The sequence below is a fragment of the Suricata suricatta genome, chromosome 9 (assembly GCF_006229205.1).
Source record: "Suricata suricatta isolate VVHF042 chromosome 9, meerkat_22Aug2017_6uvM2_HiC, whole genome shotgun sequence".
NCBI lineage: Eukaryota > Metazoa > Chordata > Mammalia > Carnivora > Herpestidae > Suricata > Suricata suricatta.
Genome location: NC_043708.1, coordinates 89355352 through 89383086, shown reverse-complemented (window position 1 = coordinate 89383086; position 27735 = coordinate 89355352). Strand labels below are relative to the sequence as shown.

The 27735-nt window shown below is 37.8% G+C and overlaps 1 protein-coding gene and 1 long non-coding RNA gene across 4 annotated transcripts in view; one reads left to right on the top strand and one right to left on the bottom strand.

Annotated features, from left to right (window-relative positions):
- The first annotated feature begins 146 nt into the window (after positions 1–146).
- On the top strand, positions 147–27735 carry LOC115301133. Its single transcript, XR_003912981.1, has 3 exons — positions 147–728; positions 3430–3521; positions 27553–27735. It is a non-coding gene; the product is annotated as an uncharacterized LOC115301133 (long non-coding RNA).
- USP8 (ubiquitin specific peptidase 8) overlaps positions 885–27735 on the bottom strand; it is a 71448-nt gene continuing 44597 nt past the window's right edge. The window contains exons 11-20 of one of the 3 annotated variants that reach the window (XM_029950801.1): positions 14881–15465; positions 12426–12512; positions 10683–10760; positions 10012–10274; positions 8365–8577; positions 7655–7865; positions 4686–4922; positions 3636–3778; positions 1845–1977; positions 885–1709 (exon numbers count right to left, since the gene is read on the bottom strand). In XM_029950801.1, coding sequence (XP_029806661.1) covers positions 1515–1709; positions 1845–1977; positions 3636–3778; positions 4686–4922; positions 7655–7865; positions 8365–8577; positions 10012–10274; positions 10683–10760; positions 12426–12512; positions 14881–15465 — 2145 coding nt within the window. In that variant the 3' untranslated portion in view covers positions 885–1514. Of the gene's footprint in view, positions 1710–1844; positions 1978–3635; positions 3779–4685; positions 4923–7654; positions 7866–8364; positions 8578–10011; positions 10275–10682; positions 10761–12425; positions 12513–14880; positions 15466–27735 lie in introns of those variants that run through there. The other 2 variants (XM_029950803.1, XM_029950802.1) reach the window with 2 other exon arrangements.

The window sequence follows — 27735 nt, the reverse complement described above, 5'->3', positions numbered from 1 at the left end:
CACTGAAAAAGGCAACATGATGAAATGCTAATGGATGGGGGCCTGCAAAGTATGTATTAATTTCAGGTTTCAAAATTCAAAGTTTATTAGGATGGATTTTTTTTTAACATAAAATACCTCAATTATACATATGCAACAAAGTATTTTCCAAAGATACTTCATGGAGCCAAACCAAAGTATGTTTTGTTCAAATGGCTCTGTGACCTTAAGAATATGATTTGAAAATATCCAATCTGATAATTTAGCCAAGAACTCTGATTCTTAGACCAACTGCAGAATGTGAAAAGTTGCCAAGTTCACAATTCAAGACTCACCTTTACTCATAGCGGCATCTTTCAGAAGCATCTTCTAAAAATCCTATTTTTATATGGAGAGATTTTACTGACAGCAGCTGAGTCTGTGAGGTAAATACTACACTCTCAGCTCCTCTCTTGTAATATACGACTTTGTAAAGATGTGGTTCTTTGTTTCTATTTGAGAGCTTTTTTTTTCCTTAAAAAAATTTTTTTAAAATTTATAGTTTGTCAAGTGGGTTTCCACATAACACCCAGTGCTCTTCCCCACAAGTAAAGATGTGGTCTTAGTGCAGTTTACTTTGTAGTCATGCCTGACCCCTGTCTCTTTTTGTTTTATTTTAATCCTGACGCCCAACTCTGAGAATCCTAAGTAAGTGGCTTATGCAGTTCTGGGTCAAGTTGAAGAGTAAAATCCAGTCCTAATGCAACAGGGTAAGTGAACAAATTTGAAGTCAAGTAGTAGGATAAAGTGTGTGTACATAAAATGGTTTGATAAAAAATTAAAGACAGAACACTTATGAGGTTTTAAATGATTTTTCTCATTAAGATTTTAATGTAGGTGAAAATGAAAATTCTCATTTTAAAAAATTAAAGAAAAGTTCCCATTTATTTTTTAGAATAAAGATTTAGTGCACAAATACAGCCCAAAGCCAACAAAAAAATAGCTTTGCCCTGTCATTTCCCTAAGAAAGCACTGCAGTTATTCAGAATAGGCCAAAAGAAAAACGAAAAACAGTCCTTTGAGTTCTAGGCTTCACAAAAGGACCACGTATTATACTATGTACATTGATTTGATGTGCAAGTGTGCAATAAATATATACAGATACATTCCTATCTGCTTTACATCATTCTAGAGTCGTCCTAGATCAAGCTGGGATTTAGAAATGTGAAAAGGCCGTAACAGTGAAAAGGAAAAGAAAGGACATAATGGTTTTTAGGCCAGGAGAATAATGCTTAGCTAGTTAATTATTTTAACTCTGGAGCAAACTATAAAGGTTTTGAAATAAATGGTACCTGTAAGGAGTACTTAACTGCAATACTCGTTACATGTTTTGGGTCAGTTTTTTGATAATAGCACTGACCTAAAGTATACGGTGCTAGTAACACAGCTCACACTCTTAGACTTCCTCTAAGAGGCCAGCTGCAGTTATCCAGTATCTTTATAAGCATGTCAAGCGTTGTGTTGCTCGGCTTCTTAAAAGATGACCAGCGGAGAACCTACTGTCCTTGCGTGGCTACATCTGCTGCTCGTGGTCCCAACGAAGTGTAAAAGAGGATATAAGCTGCTGAAGACTTGACGGAAGAAACGGAGAGGTCGGAGACTTCGTGGTCATCGAATCTGAACCACCGCTGTCTGGCTGCGTTTCTACAATAGGCGGTGTAGTGGCCTCCGTCCAGCCCGCCGTAGTGATTCTGCGCCAAACAAGATGGAAAATCGGCTCAAGCGGAAAATTACTGACGTATTTTAAATAATCTGAAGCTTTAGGTTCTTATTTTCATAGTTTGCTTAGAAAAAGAGAAAGGATTTAGTTCCAACAAGATACTTACTGAAACAGAAAACAAGTTGTATTTCTTCAAATTGTTCTTTGGACCAATAACATACTGTGACAAGTCAAGACTCTCTAACGGGAAATCCACAGAGGTCTGTAGTTTTTGCTTCCACCTGCCATCGTAGGAAAAACTGCAGAGCAAAACGTGACCGCGATTAGACTGACAGACCACAAACAGCAGAATGACCTGAATTCATTCACTAATGTTACAAATTTGTAGCTGGGACCAGAAAAATCCACTTCAAACACACTCAAAATTTCAATAGGGGAGGGACCTGGAAAGATGTTGACCTTCATTTCCACTTTACAAAGGAGAGAATGAAGGTACGTGTAGATAGGAAATGACTTGCCCTGAGTCCAACAGTTAAGGTGGTGGAGACATAGCCACACCTGGGTCCCCTGACCCCAAGGCCAGCGACACCTGTGGGAGGAGTCTTCTATGAAGGTAGGGAGTTATGAAGACCCAGGTTGGTGATGAAACCCCCATATGAGTACAGAGGAGAGCCTGAGGAGAACCGCTCTAGCTGTTAAGAAGCTGACGCTGAAAACAGCACACAGACCACACAGGTGCCCTCCACTCCTCAACAGCTGGGGCCACACCGCTTCCCTTTTACAAGAGGCCGCCACCAGTACCTGTTTCAGCTACCTAAAAGAAATCCAAGGAGCGTTTCTGCTTTTAAGAAAACAGGTGAAAAAGGAAAACGGCATTGACAGTGTGTGTTGGCAGTAAACTGCTGGATTTTCATTTTGGCTTATGAAGGATTTCACAGGAACACGCTCCTTCTGGACAGCGGGGGAGAGCTGTAACGGCTGTCCGTTATCCTGACACACTCTGCTGCTTTAAATACCAACACACGGGTAATTTGGTTGGTGTGAAAAGATTTCAAAATTAATTTTCAAAATATATTTGTAGATACCTGTGTTCAAAGAATTAAGAGGCAGCATAAAAATTTTAACATAACATGTAATCATTCAAAGAATGTTTATCTGTACCTCTACAATCCTCAAGAAGAGAAAAACCGATGGAACAAGCTTCTAGTAGAAAATTTACATGAGGAATCTGAACAGGTCAGTGTTGAAACTAAGAAAAGTAACTGCCTCCAAATTTCCAATACAAATATGAAGCAAATAATTAAAGAAATGCTTTGAGGCAAAAATTACAGCTCTCAATATAAAAAGATGAACCTTCCTTTTAAAAAGCTTTTTAAAATAACGACTCATAGTTACCATTCCATGGACAGATTACATAAAGACAAAAGAATCGAAACACAAGACCTGGGAGATACTTTGCAGCTCTCCCTTATCCCTCCGATTATGGGGCCAGACCTTTTTCAGAGGCTGGAAAAATCTGGACAGAAGCGTCCGCACCCAACAGTGGCGCCCTTAACCCCTTCTCTCTAAGACTCCCTTCTCATTCTCAGCACCAGATCACACCTTTTCTTAGTTTACTGTTGGATAAATCTTATTGGCTTATCATTTGTTATACTATGTGATTTTATACATTTTCACTTGTATGTTTTATGACGTAAAATTTTATATTTGAAATGCAATAAATTTCACTGATGGTTTCTTTTTTTAAACAGATGAATGGCCTGAAAGCACCGAGTGGTCATTCTCTTGCAAACACTGAGGCCAAGGAGCTAGAGTCTCATTTCTGCCTTGTTTCTCTAACCAGGTAATAGATTCCTCTGTAATACATCCTTAGCAGGCAGTACAACAAAATGACTTAAAATGAAGGATGATTTAAGACTTCCTTCATCAAATTTGTAGAAAAATGTATTCCTTTTACCGTTTCAGATGCACTAACAGCACAGGTGGCAACTTCCAGATCTCTATCTTTTTTAGAGAGTCCCGTCGAGTTCTGCAATGGCTGCAGTAAAACCTGTTGTTGTCTGTGAGCTTTTCTTCTTTGGAAAATAATCTAAGGCAGTCCTGAGGCAAAACAAGTAGTAGTTACTAATTCATTTCTTCAACACAGTATCACTGAGCATCTACTTCAGTTAAGTTATTCTGTCAGGAATAGGGACACAACAGGGAACTGGCAGAACACAGTTTCGTCATAAAGTTTACGACCTAGCGGGGAGCCCAGTCGGGAGAGCCGGCAGTAACCAGTGCAGGGCGTGGTGGGCGCTGCGCAGGGCGGAGGGAGGCAGGACTCCGGGTCCTGAAGGCACCCTAGAGCCACCTCCCCCTGGGGCCTCGGGAAGTCTTGCTGGAAGAAATGACATTCTCAAGGGAGCTAACGCTGAAGGTATCAACAAGCTCGCTAAATCACACTGTTACTGGGTGGAAAACGGGGAATTTATTTGATGCCTGTGTAGAGCAAGTTCTTATAAAAAGTGAACCTAAAGTCAATATGCAATTTTCAAATTAACTTTTAAAATACAAAAATTTTTAGTTGTGCAAAATACAAACTTTAAAAACACAGATTCTGAAAAAGTATTTAAAATATTTTTTTAAAACTTTGTAAATTAATTGGAGAGAGAGTGGGCAGGAGGCAGAGAATCGCAAGCAGACTCCATGTTGTCAGCGCAGAGCCTGATCCAGGGCTCAAAATCATGAACCATGAGATCATGACCTGAGCTGAGATCAAGAGTTGAGCTGAGCCGACTGAGGCAGCCAGGTGCCCTGATTCTGGAAAGTATTTAATAGAAAATTTTCTTTAAATTTTTAAAATTTTCTAATATACATAAACATAATTAAAACAAAATTTATGTGTGAGGTTTACCTACAAAACATGTATGGGGTAAAGTACAGACTCTGCTGAATAAAGTACATCTTTGTATACGTATAAACAGCATTTATTCAGCAATAATTCAGCATTTTCTCTCAAACTTACCTGTAATGTACATTTACTTGTAGAAGCTAATGGTAAAGACAAATACATGAAGGCCTCAAATGTCCTAGACTTTTTGTGACAGGTGAGGCACTGAACTGTGGATTTGAACTGACCCTGAAAAAGTGCAACGATAATAGATTCATTGAGTTGCTTATGTTTCTGCCAAGCATGTTCTGCAGCTTTAAAGTCATCAAGGTGATCATTATTTTCTTCTTTATGTCTCTTCCGATTATCAGCCTGGAAATAAGATTAATATTAAAATTGATTAATATCTCAAAATCATTTAAATAGAAACTTGAAAGAATATATTAAATATACTTTGCAGATTTAGAAACATTTCTGGCTCCTTTCATAAAGGAGTTCTAATCTCATTCAGAGGCAAAAAAACATTCCAGTCAAAAATGCTCCCCCAGGGGCGCCTGGATGGCTCAGTCGGTTAAGCATCCAACTTCAGCTCAGGTCAGATCTCACGTTTGTGGGTTCGAGCCCCACGTCAGGCTCTGTGCTGACAGCTAGCTCAGAGCCTGGAGCCTGCTTCCGGTTCTGTGTCTCCCTCTCTCTGCCTCTCCCCCTCTCATGCTCTCTTTCTGTATCAAAAATAAATAAAACATGAAAAAAAAATGCTCCCCCAAAACCCCACTTTATCAGAAGGGTGTGAGTTATTTTATTAAACAGAAATTAATAAAATATATTATTTTAAGTGATGAGGATTAGGAGTGGACTTGTCACCAGGTGTTACATGGGTGATGTATGGAAATGCCGAATCACTTTACTGTACACCTGAAACTAATATTACACTGAATGTTAACTGCAATTCAAATAAAAACTTAAGAGGCGCCTGGGTGGCTCAGTTGGAAAAGCGTCTGGCTTCAGTTCAGGTCATGATCTCATGGTCATGGGTTCGAGCCCTGCCTCAGGCTCTGTGCTGACAGCTTGGAGCCTGCTTCACATTCTGTGTCTCCCTCTCTCTCTGACCCTCTCCTGCTCATGCTATCTCTCTGTCTCTCAAAAATCAAAACATTAAATACAAATATAGTTTAAGTTTTTTTGTTTATGTTGAAATTCTGGTTTTGAAAAGTGAAGACATCCCATACACAGCTGGCAAACTGTTTGTGGTCTTAGGCTCATGGATAGATATACATATATACTATATATATATTCACACATACATCCCCACAAAATATATACGTATACATCCACATGTATATCCAGTTGTATGTATGTTCATTGGTAAAAGGGATCCCAAAGTATCCGAGATACAGGTCTCAACTTTTCACATGAATCCTTTTGTTACATGAGGTAATTTTTATTTGAGAAAAAAGTGTAAAGCTTATAAAATACATACAAAATATTTCTCTGCCCTTCTCCCACTCATGCACGTGTACGTACTCTCTCTCTCAAATAAACTTAAAAATATTTGATTTCTTTATGATTAATTTCACATACTGTGGTCACTGAGCATCTCTAACAACTATTTCAACATTTAAAATTTCTCCCAATACAACTTAATATTTGAAAAGAAGTATATCCAACGTCATTAGATTTGAATAAACTAGCACCGAACAATCACCAAATATTTTTTAAAAATATTTTACTTAATTTTTGAGGAGAGCACATGCGCAGTCAAGGCATGAAGTGGGGAAGCCGGATAAAGAAAACTGTAAGTGGGGCACCTGGGTGGTTCAGTCGGTTAAGCCTCCGGCTTCGGCTCAGGTCAGATCTCATGTTCATGGGTTCGAGCCCCGCATCAGGCTCTGTGCTGACAGTTAGCTCAGAGCCTGGAGCCTGCTTCCGGTTCTGTGTCTCCTTCTCTCTCTCTCTCTGCCCCTCCCCTTCTCATGCTCTGTCTCTCTCGGTCTCAAAAATGAAAAGAACATTAAAAAAAAAAGAGAAAAAAGAAAACTGTAGGCAGCTTCCACACTCAGTGCAGAGCCTGACATAGGGCTTGATCTCACGACCGTGAGATCATGACCTAGGTTGAAACCAAGAGTTGACCCATAACTGACGGGGCTGAGTGACATTCTAGTGTGTGTGTCTAGGTATACACTGAATTTTTTTTTTTTTAATTTTATTTGTGTGTGTGGTGTGTCTACTCTTTTTTTAAAATGTCTTTATTTTGAGAGACAGAGAGTGAGCGGGGGAGGGGCAGAGAGAGAAGGAGACACAGAATCCAAAGCAGGCTCCAGGTTCTGAGCTAGCCATCAGCACAGAGCCCGATGTGGGGCTCGAACCCATGGACTGTGAGATCATGACCTGAGCCAAAGCTGGACGCTCAACCGACTGAACCACGCAGGCACCCCTACACTGCATTTTTAAAAATCCATTCCCCCATGGATGGACCCTTGGGTTGCCTCCATATTGTGGCTTTTGTAAATAATGCTGCAATCAACAGAGATGCATGTATCGTTTTTGGATTAGTGTTTTCATTTTCTTTGGGTACAGATGCAGTACTGGAATTACTGTATCATAAAATATTTTTAATTTTATTAAAATTTAATTTTAATAAAAAATCTGAGGGGCGCCTGGGTGGCTCAGTCGCTTAAGTGTCCGACTTCAGCTCAGGTCATAATCTCACAGTCCGTGGGTTCGAGCCCCACATTCGGCTCTGTGCTGACAGCCCAGACCCTAGAGCCTGCTTCACATTTTGTGTCTCCCTATCTCTCTCTCTCTCAAAAATAAAATCAAGATATAAAAAAAATTTAAAAAATCTGAGAGAGAGCGCAGGGTAGGGATGGAGAGGGAGAGAGAAATCCCAGGCAGGCTCTGCCGTGTCAGCGCACAACCCAACATGTGGAGCTTCAACTCCTGACCATGGGATCATGACCTGAGCCAAAACCAAGAGTCGGATGCTCAACTGACTGAGCCACCCAGGCACCCCACCAACCAGAATTTTAAATTCCTATAAAAATGATTACACTTTTGAGCAACCCTAAAGAGACTTTACAACTGAGAAAAATCAAATTTCTTACTTTATTTAGATCTTCATGGAGACCATCCATTAGGAACAGAAGCAGCTCTTGTGAATCTTGCTGGCTATATCCTGCAAACTGGTCATTGATCTTCCCAATGGTGATTTTAAAGTCCTTTGGACTGATATACCTGTACTGTCCCGTCCACAGGGCTTTCATAATTATGCCAAACTCTTCGGCCACTTCACCTTTATGCCCCAACAAATTTGACCTTTGCAAATAAAGTTAGAAAACAGCAATAAAGGAAGTTTTAAAAGGTCTAGGTAAAGCGGGTTGAGGTCAACATTAAACTTTTCATATACTGTAATCCAACACTAAAATATCTATTTAGTCACAGGTTCATGACCAAATACTCCTCTGAGTCTTACTTTAATTACATCCCACCAACTTGCTTCTTCTGGGCTGCAAATCCTGTCCTATCTCCTCTTCCTCAACAGGCTTCAGTTTCTATGAGGCTCTGCCTTCTTTCTCTGCTGCTCTTGTACCTGTGCTTTACCAGTCAGAGGGGCTTTCCTCACATTTTTCTTTGCGCAGGGGCCATGCCTCTCTGTATCGTTATAATTTTAGTGTAGGCGCTGCCAAAGCGAGCACTCTCATACTTAAAGATACTTTCCCCCTTTCCTAATTTGACTTCTCTCTGGAGGTGGGTGGTAAGGAAGTGTAGTTAGATCATCCCTTTAATATTATATTGCAAAAAGTATGAAATTTACCTGTTAATATCATCCTGGTAACAGTTTCGGTTGAAATAATCGGCCAAATGCGGAGCGTTACATAGGCACTGCAGTATTGAGTTCATATAACAAGTATTTCCTAAATTACGAAGTCCAGTAAGAGCTGGTCCGGATCCTCCAAAAACAGGATTGAGGTTCCGAATCTGAGAAGCAGAAAGCCTTGTGATCTCAGCTTTAGGGTAGCATGTTGGCCTGAGGAAGAAAAGGTGTACATGGATGCCTTAACATGCACAGCATCTATAACAAGGTTCATACTACAAATGGCAGTAAACTCCACCACTGGTACCACAGAACACAGTAAGCTTGGAAAGAGTTAATAAGTCCAAAGGTACTGGGTCTTACAAGACACTATCTAGGTAACACTGGCTATATTTTGTGACCCTCCCATGAAACAGTACCTTTAACCTCTTATATGGGGTCTATGGTTCTTACACCCTGAGACAGAGTTCCTGGAGTCTCACCAACAGGTAGAGACTTCTAGTAGGGAAGGCTCTTTCAAATTCCTTTAAGTAATCCTAGGAAGTTCAGCGTTACCAAATGTTGAACTCACCAGTATGCCAAACAAAAAATAATGTATTACAGTAGAACAGATGTCAAAAAAAGGCAGGATTATTTGGGTACTCTTACTTGAAGTGTAGGGATATGCTGACAAATGTGTGGCTATTTAAATTTAAAATGAGGGGCGCCTCGGTGGCTCAGTCAGTTAAGCTCCAACTCTTGCAGGATCTCAGTTTGTGGGTTTGAGCCCCACATGAGGCTCTACGCTGACAGTGAGGGGCCTGCTTGGGATTCTCTGCCCCACCCCGACTTGTGTGCATATGCTTGTGCTCGCTCTCTCTCAAAATAAATAAAACCTTTAAAAACGGGGGAAAAAAACCCACCCAATGATGATTCAAAAAAGAATTAAATCTTACCAGCTTTAATAGTTAGCCCTAACACAAACCCATTTATTTATAGTTCCAGCTATACCCCTGCCCCCAAAAGTAAAGGGTAGAATAAGGAGATTTCACAATTATCTCCTCATAATCCTATTAATCATAAACTAAGCATAAATCTAAATGAGATACTGGTTTCGGAAACTTAATTGAACCTACTGACAACTACTTATGAAGAGAATAGCAGAAACGCAATGAAGAAAAAGGGAACAGAATAAGCATTAGGACTGATAACAAAATACTTATTTTAATACTATTTATGTTTACTCCCACAGTATTAGGCTGAGTTAAAAAAAAAAAAAAAGTTTGAAATTTGAGAGCTGCAACAAAACAAACTCAAGAATTCTACAGATTATGGTTCTCAAAGAGTGATTTAGGGACCATGGAGATTTATGAAAAACTTTTAGGTAGTCTATACCATGCTACCCTAAAATATAATAATGCATATTCTTTTATACCTACATTAATACAGGTTATGATAACCTTCCTGATAAATTTAAATTAGCCCTTGGGATAAAAATCAAGGAATTTAATCCATACCTTTTTTTCCCCTTTTTGCTAAATAACAATGGCTGAAATAGCCATCCTCAGAAATTTCTGACTTCCTGATCTTAATTAATAAGCTGGTATGTTTAGAGTAGAAGTTTTCAAATAGAGATTATTTTAGTTCTAAGAGTTAGGACAAACTTACTTATTTTCCCGATTAACTGCTGGAGTTACTGTTGGCTTCCTCTTCTCTTCCTCTTGAATGGCCTGGGTTATGTCTGGGGAGGAGTAGGAGCGCTTCAGTTTGGACGGCTCCCTGTCCCGCTCAGCAGGAATCTGTGGCTTGGCTTTATGAGTTGGAGGGGTGGAAGGAGGTGCAGATGAAGGAGCCATTTCCGGTGGATACATATGAACAGTGTTGGTGGGTGAATGATAATAACGAAAAGTTCCAGTGATTGGGTCAAGAAACTTAGACGAAAAAGAAAAAACAAAAAAAGGTCAAAAAACAATGGCCATTACAAACAAAAGAAAAATCACTCAAAAGGATTCTACTGCTAAGTTTACTTTTGGATTACAATACTTTGAATAGATGGTAATAATTACTTCTATGATTAAACTTCCAAAGAACTTTAGGTATTAGAATAATACACTGTTTCTAAATGACAAATGCCAGAAATGTTCATTACAGTAGTGAGCATCTCAGATTGGATATACTGAGAAATTCAACTCTGCTCTAATTAAGGAAATAAGCTATGTCCTTCAAACGAAGAAACTGAATGGACTCTGCATTAGAGAAGACACGGAATAAACAAAACAGCCTTTGAAAAAGGAACACATGACCATGTTATTTATTTATGTGCTAATTTTGAGTCTTACCTTGGCCCAGCCTGAAGGCAGTCCTGGTACGATCCTCCCCATCTCTTCACTTCGTGCTCTTGTCAAAGGTTCTCGAGCCTAGTTTAAAATAAATAAATAAATAAATTTTGCCACACACAAGCTTAAGCTACTAGTACCCAAACACAAAAAAGCCTGTGTTAGCTGCTCTGAATATTTCTTAAGTCAAGTTTAAAAATGAATAACTCTATATATGTTGTCTCAAATCCAAATACTGCCACAGCAAGGGAAAGAGAAATGTGTCTATGTACAAAACTATAATGATGATGGTTTTTAAAGTTTCTTTAAAACAACAACAACAACAAAAAACCCCACAAAGACATTTCCACTGCTAGGTACTGACCCAAAAGAAATGAAACATATTTGTACACACAGACTTGTATACAAATGTTCACAGCAGCATTATTCATAATATCCCAAAAGAAGCAGCAATCCAAATATTAACTGGTGAATGAATAAAATGTGGTATATCCACATAAGGGAATGCTATTCAATAAATACAAACAATAAGCTACTGATACATGTTACAACATGGATGCATCTCAAAAAATTATACTAGTAAGAAGACAAATGCAAAAGACTATATGTATACACACACACACACACACACACGATTCCATTTATCGGATATGACCAGAAGACACCTAACTATGGAGACAGAGTAGATCATGGTTGTTTGTGGCTCTAGGGCAAGGATAGGGAGTAACTATAATCAGGTATTGAGATCTTTTTGGTGTGATGAAATGTTCTAAAACCAGATTGAGTAAAATACTTGTTTCACAGCTTGGAAATGAAATCACTGAGCTGTACACTAAAAATGGGTGAATTTTCTGGTATGCAAATTATACCTTAATTGAAGCTCTTAAATAAAAACAAAGGCAAAGGTGTCTTATATAAGACCTAAATATTTCAAAAATTCTGATGAAGTACACACAAAATCTCTTGTCATTTTAGCCAGTTTTAAGTGTGTAAGTTAGTGGCATTAAGCATATTCTTCAGTGTTGTAGAACAAATTTCAAGAACTTTCTTCATCTTGCAAAACTCAAACTGCACACATTTAACCTGGAAACCACCCTATATATATGGAATCATACAGTATTTCTCTTTGTGGCTGGCTTATTTCACTTGCAAAATGTCCTGGAGATTCATCCATGTTGTAGCATGTGTCGCAATTTCCTTTTTAAAAAGGCTGAATAATACACCTTTGTGTATATATATCACATTTGTTTATACACTCATCTGTCAATGGATATTTGGGTTGCTTCCATATTACGGCTAGCTGGCTATTGTGAATAATACTGCTATGAACACAGGTGTGTAAATCTCTTTCAGGTCCTGCTTTCAATTCCTTTGGCTAAACACCTAGAAGTAGAATTGCTGGATCATGTAGTAAGGCTTTGGTATTTTCTAATTTCATAAAGTGAGTAGAATATACTACTGTACTTGAACCCATGAACTACGAGATCATGACCTGAGCTGAAGTTGGACACTTAACTGACTGGGCCACTCAGGCACCACTATACTACTGTACTTTAAATAGGAAGACAAACATTATTCCCTTTAGCATATAAATGGATCGATATGTAAAAATAACAAAAAACAGCTATGAAAGATTGCCAAGATGCCCTCAGAAAGTGGATCTTAAGATGGAGGATGACAACATGGTAAAGACAACCACGTGGTTATAATCCATGTTTCCCCCCCACCCAATGAACTACTACTTACTTTATTTTTTTCAGTGTCTTCTGTATTCTCTCTAAAAGTTCCAGTCTTTAGAATTCCACTTTCTGGTTGTCCTTTAATCTTAACAGGCTGTAAAAATAATTACAATTTCAGAAATGAAGGATAACTTTAACTTTCCTCCCCGTAAAAACTTACCCATCAATCACTAGCTAAAACAAGTAAATCCATCCAACTGAAATATAAAAGAAGAAAAAAATGAGGCCTCTGAAAGTTTATTTGAAAAAGAAAAAAAATTTATTTTACAGTAGAATCCACACCCAACATAGAGCCCAATGCAGGGCTTGAACTCACAACCCTGAGATCAAGACCTGAGCTAAGATCAAGAACATCAAGAATCACTTAAATGACTCAGCCACCTATGTGGCCCAAAGTGTTTTCAACTTTATTGTCAAAGTCTACATATTTTTAATTAAAGGTGATAGAGCCCATGTGGAATTTCCTGGCACTAAAGATAAAGACGAAAGTGATGAAATCAATGGGCTGGGGTGGGGGCGGGCTGCAATCACAGTGGACTGGGAAGCAAGCACAGATTCCTAATACAGGATGTTGGCCATCAGTGTATAGTCACCATGGCCTCTTTTGAACACTACCCTTTTATTTTAATCTCATGTGATTTGGTTACCTTTGAAGTAGTCACGCCCTCCCAAATTACACATCCTGAAGAGAATAAGGAGATAACGGGAGTTTCATGCAGAACAATATTCAAAAGTACAAAATCGATTTTTATATCCTTTTGGAACCTATCATGGGTTCCTTAAAAATTCACTCTGGTACACCTGGGTGGCTGAGTTGGTTAAGCATCTGACTCTTGATTTCAGCTCAGGACATGATCTTATAGTTTGCTGAGTTCAAGCCCCATGTTGGACTCTGCGCTGACGGTGTGGAGCCTCCTTGGGGGATTCTCTCTCTTCCTCTCTCTGTCCTCCTGCTGCTCTCTCGCTCTTAAAAATAAATTTTAAAAATTCACTTTAATTTTATAGTTTATTTAAAAATTAACTACAGTAAAAACTTCTAGATTTTTGTGATAATTTAATAAAATTTATTCCAGAATAAGTTACATATATTGTGTACTTTTAAAATAATACAATAAATATAATCTTGTTTTCACTGAGTTATGTATCAGAACTAATCAAAACATCAAAAACTAATGTGATGATCTTGGGGCTACTTTGATTTGCAGTGCTTTGTGGCACCTATGTCTAAATGACCCCAGAAATAGCAATGCTTTCAGTTCTTTATAACTGACTGCCTCTAGGTGAAGCCAGACAGGGAGTGGCTTTGGAATCTCACTGAATATGGGCCCTCAGGCAACTTATTTAACTTCCAAGCTTCAATTTTATTTGTAAATTTAATACTTTATGGGCTTATCATTGGAAGGATAAGATAAATGTAAGAAAAATACTTGGCATATAGTAACTACTATTGAGAATTATTTAATGAATAATATTTAAAATTGGAAGACCACAACAATTCTGAGTCCCATGAATAAGGTGAGAACGTTTTAGTACAGGGGCTTCATTTCCCTACCTTTAGGTGTTTAGAAGGTTTTTATATGAGACTTGTATTTTGGGTAAAGGTTACTAGACAAGTGTTCCTTAGGTAAGTGTGCCATTAATATAAATTGTTAATTCTGGTATATACCTGAACTGCTGCTTCAAAACTTACAAAGGTTGACATTCTGTAAAGATATAGCGTTTTGTCTTTCATCCAAAGTCATCTTCACACTAAAAATGTATTTCCATTTATATGCATATAAAAAGGGCTAGAATTGTTCCTATTATAAAAACTTATTGTTCAAAAGGGAAAGGCATTATTAATTGTATAATAGAGAAAAAAATAAAAAGCATATATGACATTAGGTTAAAGAAGAATAACAACAAAAGATTTTCCCCAAAATTATGGGAACTGATTTTGGTAAAGAGCCAAGGGCAGAAAAAAGCAACATTAATGGGATTATTGCCAATATTCTTGATTAGATGAAGCAACAAACAAAATGACATAGATGTAACCAAAAAAATCACTACACATAAAAATAAATGTTGGGCCATTTAGATGTCACTGATTTTGGACATATTTGAAGCAGATACAAACTCTACCATATACATATTTGGCACCTAACTCCTCCATACTGAGAGGAAGATTATATTTCATTCTAGTCTTCTGATGATCATACATCACACATAAAAATGAAGTGTGTAGCTAGTTATCACAATTGCTAAAAAATATTGCATTTCATAGACAAAAAGAGCAATTCCATTTCCAGCCAACCAAAGGACAGTAGGTGAGCAAATGCAGACAGATCAGTATAAATCTATCACCCACGAGAAAATTACTAAGAAGGTCTGCCTTCTTCCACACAATGTTAGTGGTGTCATCTTTTTACATGTAACATTTTCTTTCCCTCACTCGGCAGTTGGTGCTGTTTGTTGCTGCTCACCTTGCCCGAGCTGGGGTCTCCTGCCACAGAGGCCTGGGGCCCATCTCCCACTGACTTTTTCTGCAGTTCTGGGGTGGGACACCTTTTGCCCCTATCTTCTGCAGATTTCTTGGCATCAGTAGTTTCATGTTCGCTTTTACTTTGTCTTTTTACTCCGGTTATTTCTTTGCCCCTCTTTGCTGAGCTTTCCTTATCTTCTTTGTTGGCCTGTTCACTTTCTCTCTTTTCCATTTCTTCTTTTGCTTTTTGTTGTTTCTCAGTGATTTCATTTTCTTCAGCCTCTTGTTTCTTTCTGACTTTTTGTTCTTGTTCTTCTCTCCTCTGTTTCTCTTTCTGTTCTTCTTGCTGCCTTTCTCGAAGTTCTTTTTCTTGTCTGTTTTTCTCCATTAGAAGTGCAGTTTCTACATGAATACGAGCTTTTTCTTCATCTGTTAACATGGCAGTTAGAGGGGGAAATACTGGCTTTGTGGAACGATCAGGAACAACTTTTCCATCCTGAGAAGACTGTTGCTCGTGATCTCTACTTTCAGATTTTATTCTATGATCTTCAGGCAATTTGACTGCTGGTTTTTTAGTACGATCAATCTACATTAACAAAAACGGAGCCAAGAATACTTTTGTCAAAATCCAGGAATGTAACCTCAGTTTTTGAAATCAAGTGGTTATAAAAGAACCATTCCGTTGGGGAGACATCTGCCAGAACATCTATTTGTAAATTACCCTATGTCAAGATTTTCTCATAAGGTACTTGGTACTAATTTCCTCTTGTCTCCATACTTTCAATACACCATGCTATGTTCTGTATATAGACATGGAGGAGTTCATCTAAAACATAAAACTTAGACCTGGCCATACCTAAACTTCCATTTCCACATGTCCAATTGCCTATTCAATATCTCCATGTCAGTGTTTTACATATATACCACAAACCTCGAATGGCCAAAACCAAATACATGCTATTTCCCCTCACATGGTCCTTATCTCTTGGATGTGACCACTATCCAAACATAGCTCGAACCAGAAAGCTGGGTTTCACATGTCCTCCCTGCCCTTATGCAGTCTGATGATTTTCTTCCTCTGTCTGTCCCTCTCTAACAGCACCAAGTCCATGACAACATTCCCTCTATATTGTTTCCAACTAGTGGAAACTGTTTAAAATCTTTCTTCCCTCCTAAAATATAAGCTCCAGGAGGGTAAAGACTGTGCTTGACACATAGTAAATAAAGATGTTGTTGAGGGAATGACTGAAATATTCCATAACAGTTTTCATAAAAGGTAAGTTACTAAATACAAATTGAGTTTAATAAACTATCTAGATTCATGAATCAGTTTAAATGTTTATTACCTCAATTTAATAGCATACTAACTCTATAAAATTGTTAGAAATGACTTTAACATCATTTCTTGAGAATAAAATTTACTGCAATAGTATAACAACAACTAATAAGATTATCTGCCGGTCATAATCTGCTTGGTGTTCTTACAAAATGAATTGTATGTTTTGCAATTAGAAAATAATACCATAGAAAGATTTTAGTGAAGAATAAATACTCCTTTGCTCCTCACTTCTCTTTTTGCACCTAGACTTTTAAAAATCTATTGCCTTTTGGGTGCCTGGGTGGGTTAGTTGATTAAGTGTCCAACTTCAGCTCAGTCATGATCTCATGGTTCGTGGGTTCAAGCCCCGCATGGGGCTCTGTGCTGACAGCTCAGGGCCTGCAGCTTGCTTCAGTTTCTGTGTCTTTCTATCTGGCCCTCCCCTGCTCATGCTCTGTCTCAGTTTCTCAAAAACAAGTAAATGTTAAAAATTTTCTTTTAAATCTATTGCCTTTTTTTTACATTTCAGAATGAAATATGTATGAAGAACCACTATAAGGTTAAGGATAATACAAGTTCTGTGCAAAGGAACCAAAATAAGTTTCCATCTACATTTTACCAACTTGATCCATTTTCTCCCTAATTTTAAAACCATAACTATGATCATGTTACTTTCACCTTTAAGATTCAAGTTTCCTTGTGTCTACAGGATAAAATTCCAATTTGGTCCAAGTATCTCTTGATGACTCTTGCCCATCCTTCCAATCTTATCTACTCCCACACTCGCCTGTCTCCAACAGAGAGTTGTGTTCAAGCATGTCAAAAGTACTTACTGCTTCCAGAGCATGCTTTGTTCCGTTAGTCACAAAATCTTCTACTTGTCTCTTGCACCCTCAAATCCTATTGAACTCATAGCCTAGATAAAAATACTGCCTCTCCATGAAGACCTCTCTGATACCCTATCAAAAATCTCTCCTTGCTCTGTGCTCTGGTGAGCAATTATGATAACCTGCCTTATACTTTGTCTGATTTGTACAACTCTCTCCTTTGAAACATCAGACAGAATCTATAGCTTAATCCTATCTGTAAACCTTCATTCATGCTTTCACACAGAAAATGTTAGAATATGTTAGAATAATGTCAGAATGTTAGACAAATCACACAGATCTCAGAAAGTCACAAAAGGATTCTGGGTTCAAATAACATGTTGATTAAGTTTTTAAAAAGTACATAAGCTCTTTTTTCAATTTCTTAAATTTGAGTTCTAAGAAAAGTTGCTTGGGGCGCCTGGGTGGCTCAGTCAGTTAAGCGTCCGGCTTCGGCTCAGGTCATGATCTCACAGCTTGTGGGTTCAAGCCCCGCATCGGGCTCTGTGCTGACAGCTAGCTCAGAGCCTGGAGCCTGTCTTCAGATTCTGTGTCTCCCTTTCTCTCGGACTCTCCCCTGCTCGAGCTGCCTCTCTCTGTCTCTCAAAAATAAATTAAAAAAAAAAAGTTGCTTAATCACATACTGTTTAGTCTTTAGTCTAAAATATTCAAAGCAGAACACCTTTTAAAAATGAAGAAATAGGGGCGCCTGGGTGGCTCAGTCGGTTAAGCCTCCGGCTTCGGCTCAGGTCAGATCTCACGTTTGTGGGTTCGAGCCCCGCATCAGGCTCTGTGCTGACAGCTAGCTCAGAGCCTGGAGCCTGCTTCCGGATCTGTGTCTCCTTCTCTCTCTCTGCCCCTCCCCCTCTCATGCTCTGTCTCTCTTTGTATCAAAATAAATAAAACATTAAAAAAAAAAAAGTTTAAAAGAACTTTAAAAAAAAATGAAGAAATAAACCATCTCATTTGATATAAAAAAAGACTAAGTTTTCCATTCATTGTCTATTGCACAAATTAAAAGACATCCATTTCGAATGTTAAACACTTGAAATATATCTGGAAAAAATTAAAAATAAATGCTATAAAAAATCTCACTTGAAAAACCATAGAGGAGAATTAGTTTACCTTCCCTTGAGTAAAATGTATGGGAAAAAAAGCTGCATTTTTATTGTAATACATTGGTTATTTAAAATCATTTAAGTAACTTTTGTTAAAACACGGCTGCTGGAGAGGAGAGCAAGATGGTGGAGTAGGAAGATGTTGAGCTCACCTCCTCTTTCCACAGATACGCCAAATTACAACTAAATATAGACAGACTTTCTGAGAATGACCTGACTACTAGTGAACACAACTAAACTAAAAATATAAATAAAAAGCCATATTCAGGCAGGTAGGTGGGGCAGAGACACAGTCTAGTCAGTACCCACATACCTTGTGCAGCAATATACAAATGGCAGGAATAATCACAAAAGTGGAGGTTCTGAGGATCAAGGGGTTTAAGTCCCACATTAGGTACCCTTACCCAAGGGACCTGTATAGGAAGGATGAGCCCCCAAAATGTCTGATGAAAATCAGGTGAGCTTATCTTCAGGAGAGCCAGAGAGCTATAGCATACAGAGACTCTTCTCTTAAAGGGCCAGCCCCAAACTCACTAGTTTTCAGACCCAACACAGAGGCAACAGTTTGAAAAGCACCTGGGCCACAGGTGAAGGAAATTTATTACTTTTAGAGTATGTGCAGGAGGGGCAGGGATCCATAGGGACTTTCTCTGGGAACAGAATTGCTCTTATGCACACTTCTGATACTCTCCAGGTGCCTCTGTTCACCCCACCCGGTAATCTCTTATGGATCAGCCCTGCCCAACGTGCATACTCTGCCAGGTGCCCATCCAAAGCAATTCAGGCTCAGCCATACCTGGTGGGCAGCCTAAGCCAAGAGAGCAGCCCCTCAAAGCAGCTCTGCCGGGGGTGGGGAAGGTGTTAGTTCTTTCCAACAGTATGCCCTAAACAATTGTGATCGGGCCTCTGAGCCATCCACACCAGGGCACACAAAGCCCACAAAGGAGATACCCCTGAAGTGCCTGCTTCTGATGAGCCAGAGGGGATTGTGTATCTGGGCCACACAGGGTAGCTTCTACATAAGGCCACTTCTTAAAACTGGGAGATGCAGCAGACCTACCTAATACATAGAAACACAGAGAGTCAAACAAAATGAGGATGAGAGGTGTATGTTCAAAAGAACAAAGGAAACCTCAGAAAAAGAACCAGAGATAAGTAATCTATCTGATAAAGAGTTCAAAGTAATGGTCATAATGATGTTCACCAAACTTGGAAGAATGGATGAACATACAAGAACTTCAATAAGGAGGCTGAAAATATAAAAAAGAACAACTCAGAGCTAAAGAATAAGGTAGCTGAAATGAAAAATACACTACAAGGAATCAAGAGCAGATTAAAAGATACAATAGAACAGATGAGTGATCTGGAAGACAGTAGTAGTAGAAATCACTCAAGTTGAACAACAAACCATTTTAAACAAAAGAAGGTAGTTTAAGGTATGAGACAACAACAAGTGTACTAATATTTGCATTTATGGGGATACCAGGAGAAGGGAAAGAGAAAGGGAAAGAAAAATTTATTTGAAAATATACAGCTGAACACTTTCTTAACCTAAAGAAGAAAACAGACAATCCAGGTCCAGGAAGCAGAGAACTCAAAACAGGATGAAAACAAAGATGTGTGCACCAAAACATAATAATTAACATGTCAAAGGTTAAAGATAAAGAGAATTTTTCAAGAAGGAAAAAGTCCCTTTAAAAGGGAAACCCTGTAAGGCTATCAGCTGATCTTTCAGCAGAAAATGTGCAGGCCAGAAGGGATTGTCATGATATATTCAAATTGCTGAAAGGAAAAGACTATAGCCAAGAATAATCTACCTAGGAAAGTTATCACTCAGAATTAAAGGAGAGGTAAGGAGTTTCCCAGATAAAAGTTAAAGGAGTTCATTATCACTAAACTGGGTTTACATAAAAGGTTAAAGGGACTTCATTAAGTGGAAAAGAAAAGACCATAATTAGAAGTAAAATTTTATAAGAAAAAAATCTTACTGGTAAAAACAAACATAGTAAAGGTAGGGGATCAACCAATGCTAAAACTACTATGATTAAAATGAGAGGCACACAATTTAATAATTACTGTAAAGTTTCTCTCATAAAAAACAAAATATACCATGACTTGTTTAAGTTTTTGACATGAATTCATTAAAAAGCCAGCCTAAGTGGCGCCTGGGTGGCTCAGTTGGCTGAGTGTCCAACATGAGCTCAGGGCATGATCTCATGGTTCGTGAGTTCAAGCCCCACGTCAGGCTCTGTGCTAACCGCTCAGAGCCTGGAGCCTGCTTCACATTCTGCGTCTCTCTCTCTGTGCCCCACCCCCATTCATACTCTTTCTCTCTCTTAAAAAAAAAAAAATTAAAAAATTTTTTGAACGAAAGTAGTAAAATTAAGTATATTTACAATAGTTGGAGAAATATAAAAATAAAAAATGTAAAATGTGTCAGAAATATAAAATATGCAGGGGATGACTAAAAATGTAGTGGTTTTAGAATGTGTTTGAAGTTAAGCAACCATCAACTTAAAATAGACTACTATATATGTCAGATGTTATATATGAGCCTAATGGTAAAAAACTCAAAACACTGTACTACATAAACAGAAATAAAGAGAAAGGAATCCAAACAAAACATTAGAGAAAGTCATCAAATAACAGGGGAAAATAGCAAAAGAAGAGCAAAGGAACAGAACTATAAAAATCATCAGAAAAACATGAAGTATATACCTATTAATAATTACTTTGAATGTAAATGGACTAAGTGCTTCAATCAAAATACACAGCGTGCCAGAATTAAAAAAATAACTCCTCTATTTGCTTCCTACCAGAGACTTCAGACCTAAAGACAAATACAAACCAAAAGTAAAGGGACAGAAAAAGATAGTCCATGCAAATGAAAGCAAAAAAATAAAAAAATAAAAAGCTGAGATAGCAACAGTATCAGACAAAATAAATTTTAAAACTTTTTTTCAAATGTTTATTTTTGAGAGAGACAGAGAGAGAGGGGGAGAGAGGGACAGAGTATGAGCGGGGGCAAAGGAGGGGCAGAAAGAGGGAAGACACAGAATCCAAAGCAGGCTTCCAGCTGTCAGCAAAGAACCCGAAGCAGGTTCGAACTCATGAATGTCATGAGGTCATTATATGATGACAAAAAGTTTATTCCAATGAGAGGATATAACAACTATAAATACCTATGCACCCATCCTATTTTATTTTTACGTATATCACATATACTTATATTACTATTCACCCATCCTGAATATATAAAGCAAATATTAACAAGGCATAAAGGTAGAAATGGATCATGATACAATAACAGTAGGGGACTTTAACACCATACTTACATCAATCAAGGCAAACAGTAGCTTTGAAGGACACATTAGATCACAATGATCTAACAGACATAGACAGTACTTTCCATTCCAAGACAACAGAATACATATTCTTTTCAAGTGTACATGAAACCTTCTCCAGCACAGATCACATGTCAGGCTACAAAACAAGTCTTTTTTTTTTTTTTAATTTTTTAAATGCTTATTTTTTTGAAAGACAGAGAACACGAGCAGGGGAGGGGCAGAGAGAGAGGGAGACAGAGAATTCAAAGTAGGCTCAAGGTTCTGAGCTGTCAGCACAGAGCCTAACATGGGGCTTGAACTCACAAACAGCACGATCATGACCTGAGCTGAAGTTGGATGCTTAGCTGACTGAGCCACCCAGGCACCCCAAAACAAGTTTTAATACCTTTAAGAAGACTGAAAGTATATCAAGCATCTTTTCCAACCATAACAGTATGAAATTAGAAATCAATTACAAGAAAAATATCTGGAAAGAACACAAACATGGAGCAACTAAACAAATGAATCAACCAGAAAATCAAAGAGGAAATTAAAAAATAAATAGAAACAAATGAAGATGAAAACACAAAGGTCCAGAATCTTTGGGATGCACCAAAAACCGTTGTAAGAGGGAAGTTTATAGTGATATAGGCCTACATCAAGAAACAAGAAAAATCCAAAAAAAAAATCTAACCTTATACCTAAATAAGTTAGAAGAAACAAAGCCCTAAACCAGCAGAAGGAAGGAAATAAAAAGATTAGATCAGAAATAAATGAAATAGTAAAAGAATAACAGAAAGTATCAATGAAATCAAGAGCAGGTTCTTTGAAGATAGCAATAAAACTGGTAAACCCTTAGCCATACTCATCAAGAAAGACTCAAATAAAGAAAATCAGAAACGAAGGAGAGGAGATAACAACTGAAACCACATAAATATAAAAGATTATAGAAGATGATGGAAAATTATGGAATGCCTGGGTGACTCAATTGGCTAAGCATCCAACTCTTGATTTCAGCTCAGGTCATGATCTTGCAATTCCTAAGATCAAGTCCTACCTGGAATTCTCTCTCTCACTTTCTCTGCCCCTCCCCTGACCAAGCTGTTCTCTCTCTCTCTCCCAAATAAATAAACTTTAAAAAAATTATGAAAACTTATATGCCAACAAATTGGACAACCTAGAAAAAAAGGATAAATTTCTTGAAGTATAAAATCTTCCAAGACTCAATCAGGAAGAACAGAAAATCTGAACAGACTGATTATAGGCATGCCTTGTTTTACTGCACTTCGCTTTATTTCACTTAACAGATACTGTGTTTTTTAAACATTAAAAGTTTTTGTCAGTCATGAGTCAAGCAAGGCTATTAGAGCCATTTTCCCAACAGCATTTGCTCACTTCATGTCTCTGTGTCACATTTAGGTAATTCTTAAAATACTTCACAAAATTATTACTATATTTGTTATGGAGATTTGTGATCACTGATCTTTGATGTTACTATTTTCATTGTTTTCTGGTGCCATGAACCACACCTATACAATTTAATAAATGTTATGTATGTTCTGACTGCTCCATGGTCCAGCTGTTCCAGAAGCTCTCTCCCTCTCCTATTCCCCAAGACACAATACTAAAATTAGACAAATGAATAAATAACCCTGCAATGGCCTCGTAGGGGTTTAAGTGAAAGGAGGAGTTGCATGTCTATCACTTTAAATAAAAAACTAGAAACAATTAAGTTTAATAAGGAAGACATGTCAAAAGCTGAAAATATAAAGGAATTCTTCGAAAAAATTTAAAATGTTAGTCCAGTGAACATACAAATAATAAGAAAGGGAAACAGCCTTGCTGCTTACGTGAAAAGTTTTACTGGTCTGGGCAGAAGACCAAATCAACCACAACACTCCTATAAAGCAAAGGCCTAATTCCCTTCAACGCTATGAAGGCCACAAGAGGTGAAGAAGCTGCAGGGGGAAAAAAAATGATATTGGCACAGGCTGGGTCATGTGATTCTTTTAAAGAAAGAAGCTGTCTCCATAACATAAAACATCAAGGTGAAGGCAGCAGGTGCTAAAGTAGGAGCTTCAGAAAATTATCTAGAAAATCTAGCTAAGCTATTAAATTAGATGAAACACCCTTCTATTGGACAAGATGCCATCTAGGACTTTCAAAGCTGGAGAGGAGACATCAATGCCTGGCTTCAAGTATTCAGAAGATAGGCTGCCTCTCTCGTTAGAGGCTGATGCAGCTGGTGACTTTCAGTTGAAGCCAATGCTCACTGACCATTCAGAAAATCCCAAGACCCTTAAGAATTAGGCTAGATCTAATCTGCCTGTGCTCTATCAATGGAACAACAAAGCCTGGATGATAGCACATCTGTCTGCAACACGGCTTACTGAATATTTTAAGCACACACTGAGACCTACTACTCAGAAAAAAGACTCCTTCTAAAATATTACTGCTCACTGACAATGTACCTGGTAACCCAAGAGTTTTGTTTGAGATGTATAAAAAGATTCTTTTCTTTAATTAATGTTAACTAATGCCTGTTAACATTTCCATTCTGCAGCCCACTGATCAAGAGATCATGGTAACTTTCAAGTCTTACTACTTAAATTCATTTTGTGAGGCTAGAGCTGCATAGATAGTGATTCCTATATTAAATCTTGGCAAGGTATCTGGAAACTTCTTGGAAAGGATACACCATTCTACATAAAATTAAGAACATTAGTGATTCATGGAAGGATGTCAAAATTTCAATATTTAACACGAATTTGGAAGATGTTGATCCCAGCCCTCATGGATGACTTTGAAGAGTTTAAGACTGGGGTGCCTGGGTGGCTCAGTCGGTGAAGCAGCTGACTTCAGCTCAGGTCATGATCTCACAGTCCGTGGATTCGAGCCCCGCATCAGGCTCTGAGCTGACAGCTCAGAGCCTGGAGCCTGCTTCGGATTCTGTGTCTCCCTCTCTCTCTGCCCCTCCCCTGCGCGCTCTCCCTCTCAAAATAAAATAAAGACATAAAAAAGTATTAAAAAAAAGAGTTTAAGACTTAAGTTGTGAAACTAACTGCAAATGTGGTAAAAATAGCAAGTGAACTAGAATTATAAGTGGAGCCTGAATATGTGCCTGAACTGCTGCTATCTTATGAAAAAACTTGAATGGATGAAGATTTGGTTTTTTTGGATGAGTAAAGAATGTGGTTTTTTGAATGGAATCTACTGGTGAAGATGCTGTGAAGATGGCTGAAATGACAACAAAGAATTTAGAATATAACATAAACTTAGCTGATAAAGCAGCAAGCAGCAGGGTTAGAGAAAACTGACCCAAATTTTGAAAAAGTTTTACTGTGGGGAAAAATGCTATCAAACAGCATCACATACTACAAAGAAATCATTTGTGAAAGGGTTAAATGATATGGCAAATTTCATAGTTGTTTTATTTTAAGAAATTTTCAGAGCTACCCCAAACTTTAGCAACCACTCGTTATCAATACTCAGTAGTCATCAACAGTGAGGCAAGACCCTCCACCAGCAAAAAGATTACATCTTGCTAAAATCTCAAATGATGGTTGGCATTTTTTAGCAGTAAAATATTTTTTAATTAAGATATGTACATGTTTTTTTCAGTCCTAATGCTACTGTATACTTAGCTATGGTATAGTGTAAAGATAGCTTTTATATGCACTAGAAAACCAAAAATTCATTGACTTGCTTTGTTGTGATATGCACTCTACTGTAGTGGCCTGGATTTGAACCAACAAGATCTCTTATGCACACCTGTACTGATAATGAAATTGACTCAGTAATCAAAAACTCCCAAGTCCAAGAACAGATGGCTTCACATATGACTTCTACCAAAGAAGAGTGAATACCTATTTTTTTCAAATTATTCCAAGAAACTGAAGAGGAAGAAATGCTTCCAAATTCATTGTGCAAGGCCAGCATTACCCTCATACCAACAGCAGACAAAAACACTACAAAAAAGGAAATTACTGGCCAATATCCCTCATTAACTGAGCTGCAAGATTCTTCAACAAAATACCAGCAAACTGAATTCAACAATACATTAAAAGGATCCTGTACCACAACCAAGAGAGATTTATTCCAGGAATATAGGGATAGTTCAATATCTGCAAATCCATTAATAAAATGAAGGATAAAAACCCTATGATCATCTCAGTAGATGTAGAAAAGCATCTGACAAAATTCATCATTCATTTATGCTAAAAATTCTCAACAAGCTCAGCATCCATTTATGCTAAAATTCCCAACAAGCTCTCAACATATAAGAAAGTATATTACAAACTGACACCTAACATCATACTCAATGGTGAAATGCTGAAAGATTTTGCTTTAAGCTAAGAAAGAGGATACCCTCCCTTGCTACTTTTATTCAACATAGCACTGGAAGTCCTAGCCATAGCACTCAGATAAGAAAAAGAAATAGAAGGCATGCAAATTGGTAAGGAAGAAGTAAAAGTGATTAGTATCAATAGATTACATGTATCTATGTAGAAAACCCTAGGCTCCACCAGAAAACCTATTAGAACTAATAAATGAATTCAATAAAGTTGTAGAATACAAAATCAATATACAGAAATTTGTTGTCTCTACATACTAATAATGAAGCATCACAAAGACAAATTAAGGAAACTATCCAATTTCTAACTGCATCAAAAAGAATAAAATATTTATGAATAAATTTAACCAAGAAGGTGAAAATCCTATACTCTAATAACTTTAAGACACTGATAAAAGAAACTGAAGAGGAGACAAACGGAAAGATGCACCTTGTTCGTGGACTGGAAGAATTAATATTGTTAAAATATCAATGATACCCAAAGCAACTTAGAGATTTAATACAATCTCTATAAAAATAGCAATACAATTTTCACAGAATTAGAATTTTAAAAATCCTGAAATTTGCATGGAACCACAAAAGATTCCCACTAGCCAAAGCGATGTTGAGAACAAAGCTGGTAGTGTTGCAATTCTAGATTCCAAGATACACCTCAGAGCTACAGTAATCACAACAGTGGGGTACTGGCATTAAAAAACAGATTCACAGATCAATGGAACAGTACAGAGAACTCAGAAATAAATCCACACTTATATAGGTAAGAAAATACACTCAAAATGGATTCAAGACCTAGATGTAAGATCTGAAACCATAAAACTCTTAAAAGAAAACATAGGTAGTAAATTCTTGGACACTGATCTTGGCAATATTTTTTGATCTGTCTCCTCAGCAAAGGGCAACAAAAGCAAGAATAAACAAATGAGACTCATGGATCACACTAAAAAGCTTTGCACAAGGAAGGAAACCAACAAAATGAAAAGGCATCCTACTGAATGAGTGTATATATTTGCAAATGACACATCTGATAATGGGTAATAATATGGGGTGCATGGGTGGTTCAGTTGGTTTAATGTTCGATTGTTGATTTCAGCTCAGTTTGTGATCTCAGGGTTGTCAAGTTGAGCCCTGCATCAGGTTCAGTGCTGAGCGTGGAGCCTGGCTGGGATTCTTTCTCTCTCTCTCTTCCTCTCTCACTCCATCCTTCCCTCCCTCCCCCACTTACATGAACTCATGCAACTCAACACTAAACAAAACAACCTGATTTAAAATGGGCAGAGGACCTGAATAGACATTTTCTCACAGAAGACATGCAGATAGCCACGAAACACATAAGATGCTCAACATTACTAATCATCAGGCAAATGCAAATTAAAACCACAATGAGGTATCACTTTACACCTGTCAGAATGGGTAAACTCAAGAACAAAAATAGCAAATGTTGGCGAGGATGTGATGAAAAGGAACACTGGCACGCTGCTGGTGGAAATGTAAATTGGTGCAGCCATCAGAGAAAACAGTACGGAAATTCCTCAAAAAATTAAAATTAGAACTACCATATGATCTAGCAATTCCACTTTTGATAATTCCATTCATGTGAAGAAAATAAAAACACTAATTTGAAAGATATGAACCCTCGTTACTTACAGTATTTACAAAGCTAAGATACAGAAACAACTTGTATTTATCAATAGGTGAATGGACGAAGAACATGTGCTGTCTATATACCAATATAATACTCAGCCATGAAAAAGGATGAAATCTTGCCATTTGTGACAACAAGGATGAACTGAGAGGGTATTCTGTTGAGTGAAACAAGTCAGAGAAAGACAACGCGTTGGGCTCTGTGCTGACCGCTAGCTTCGGATTCTGTGTGT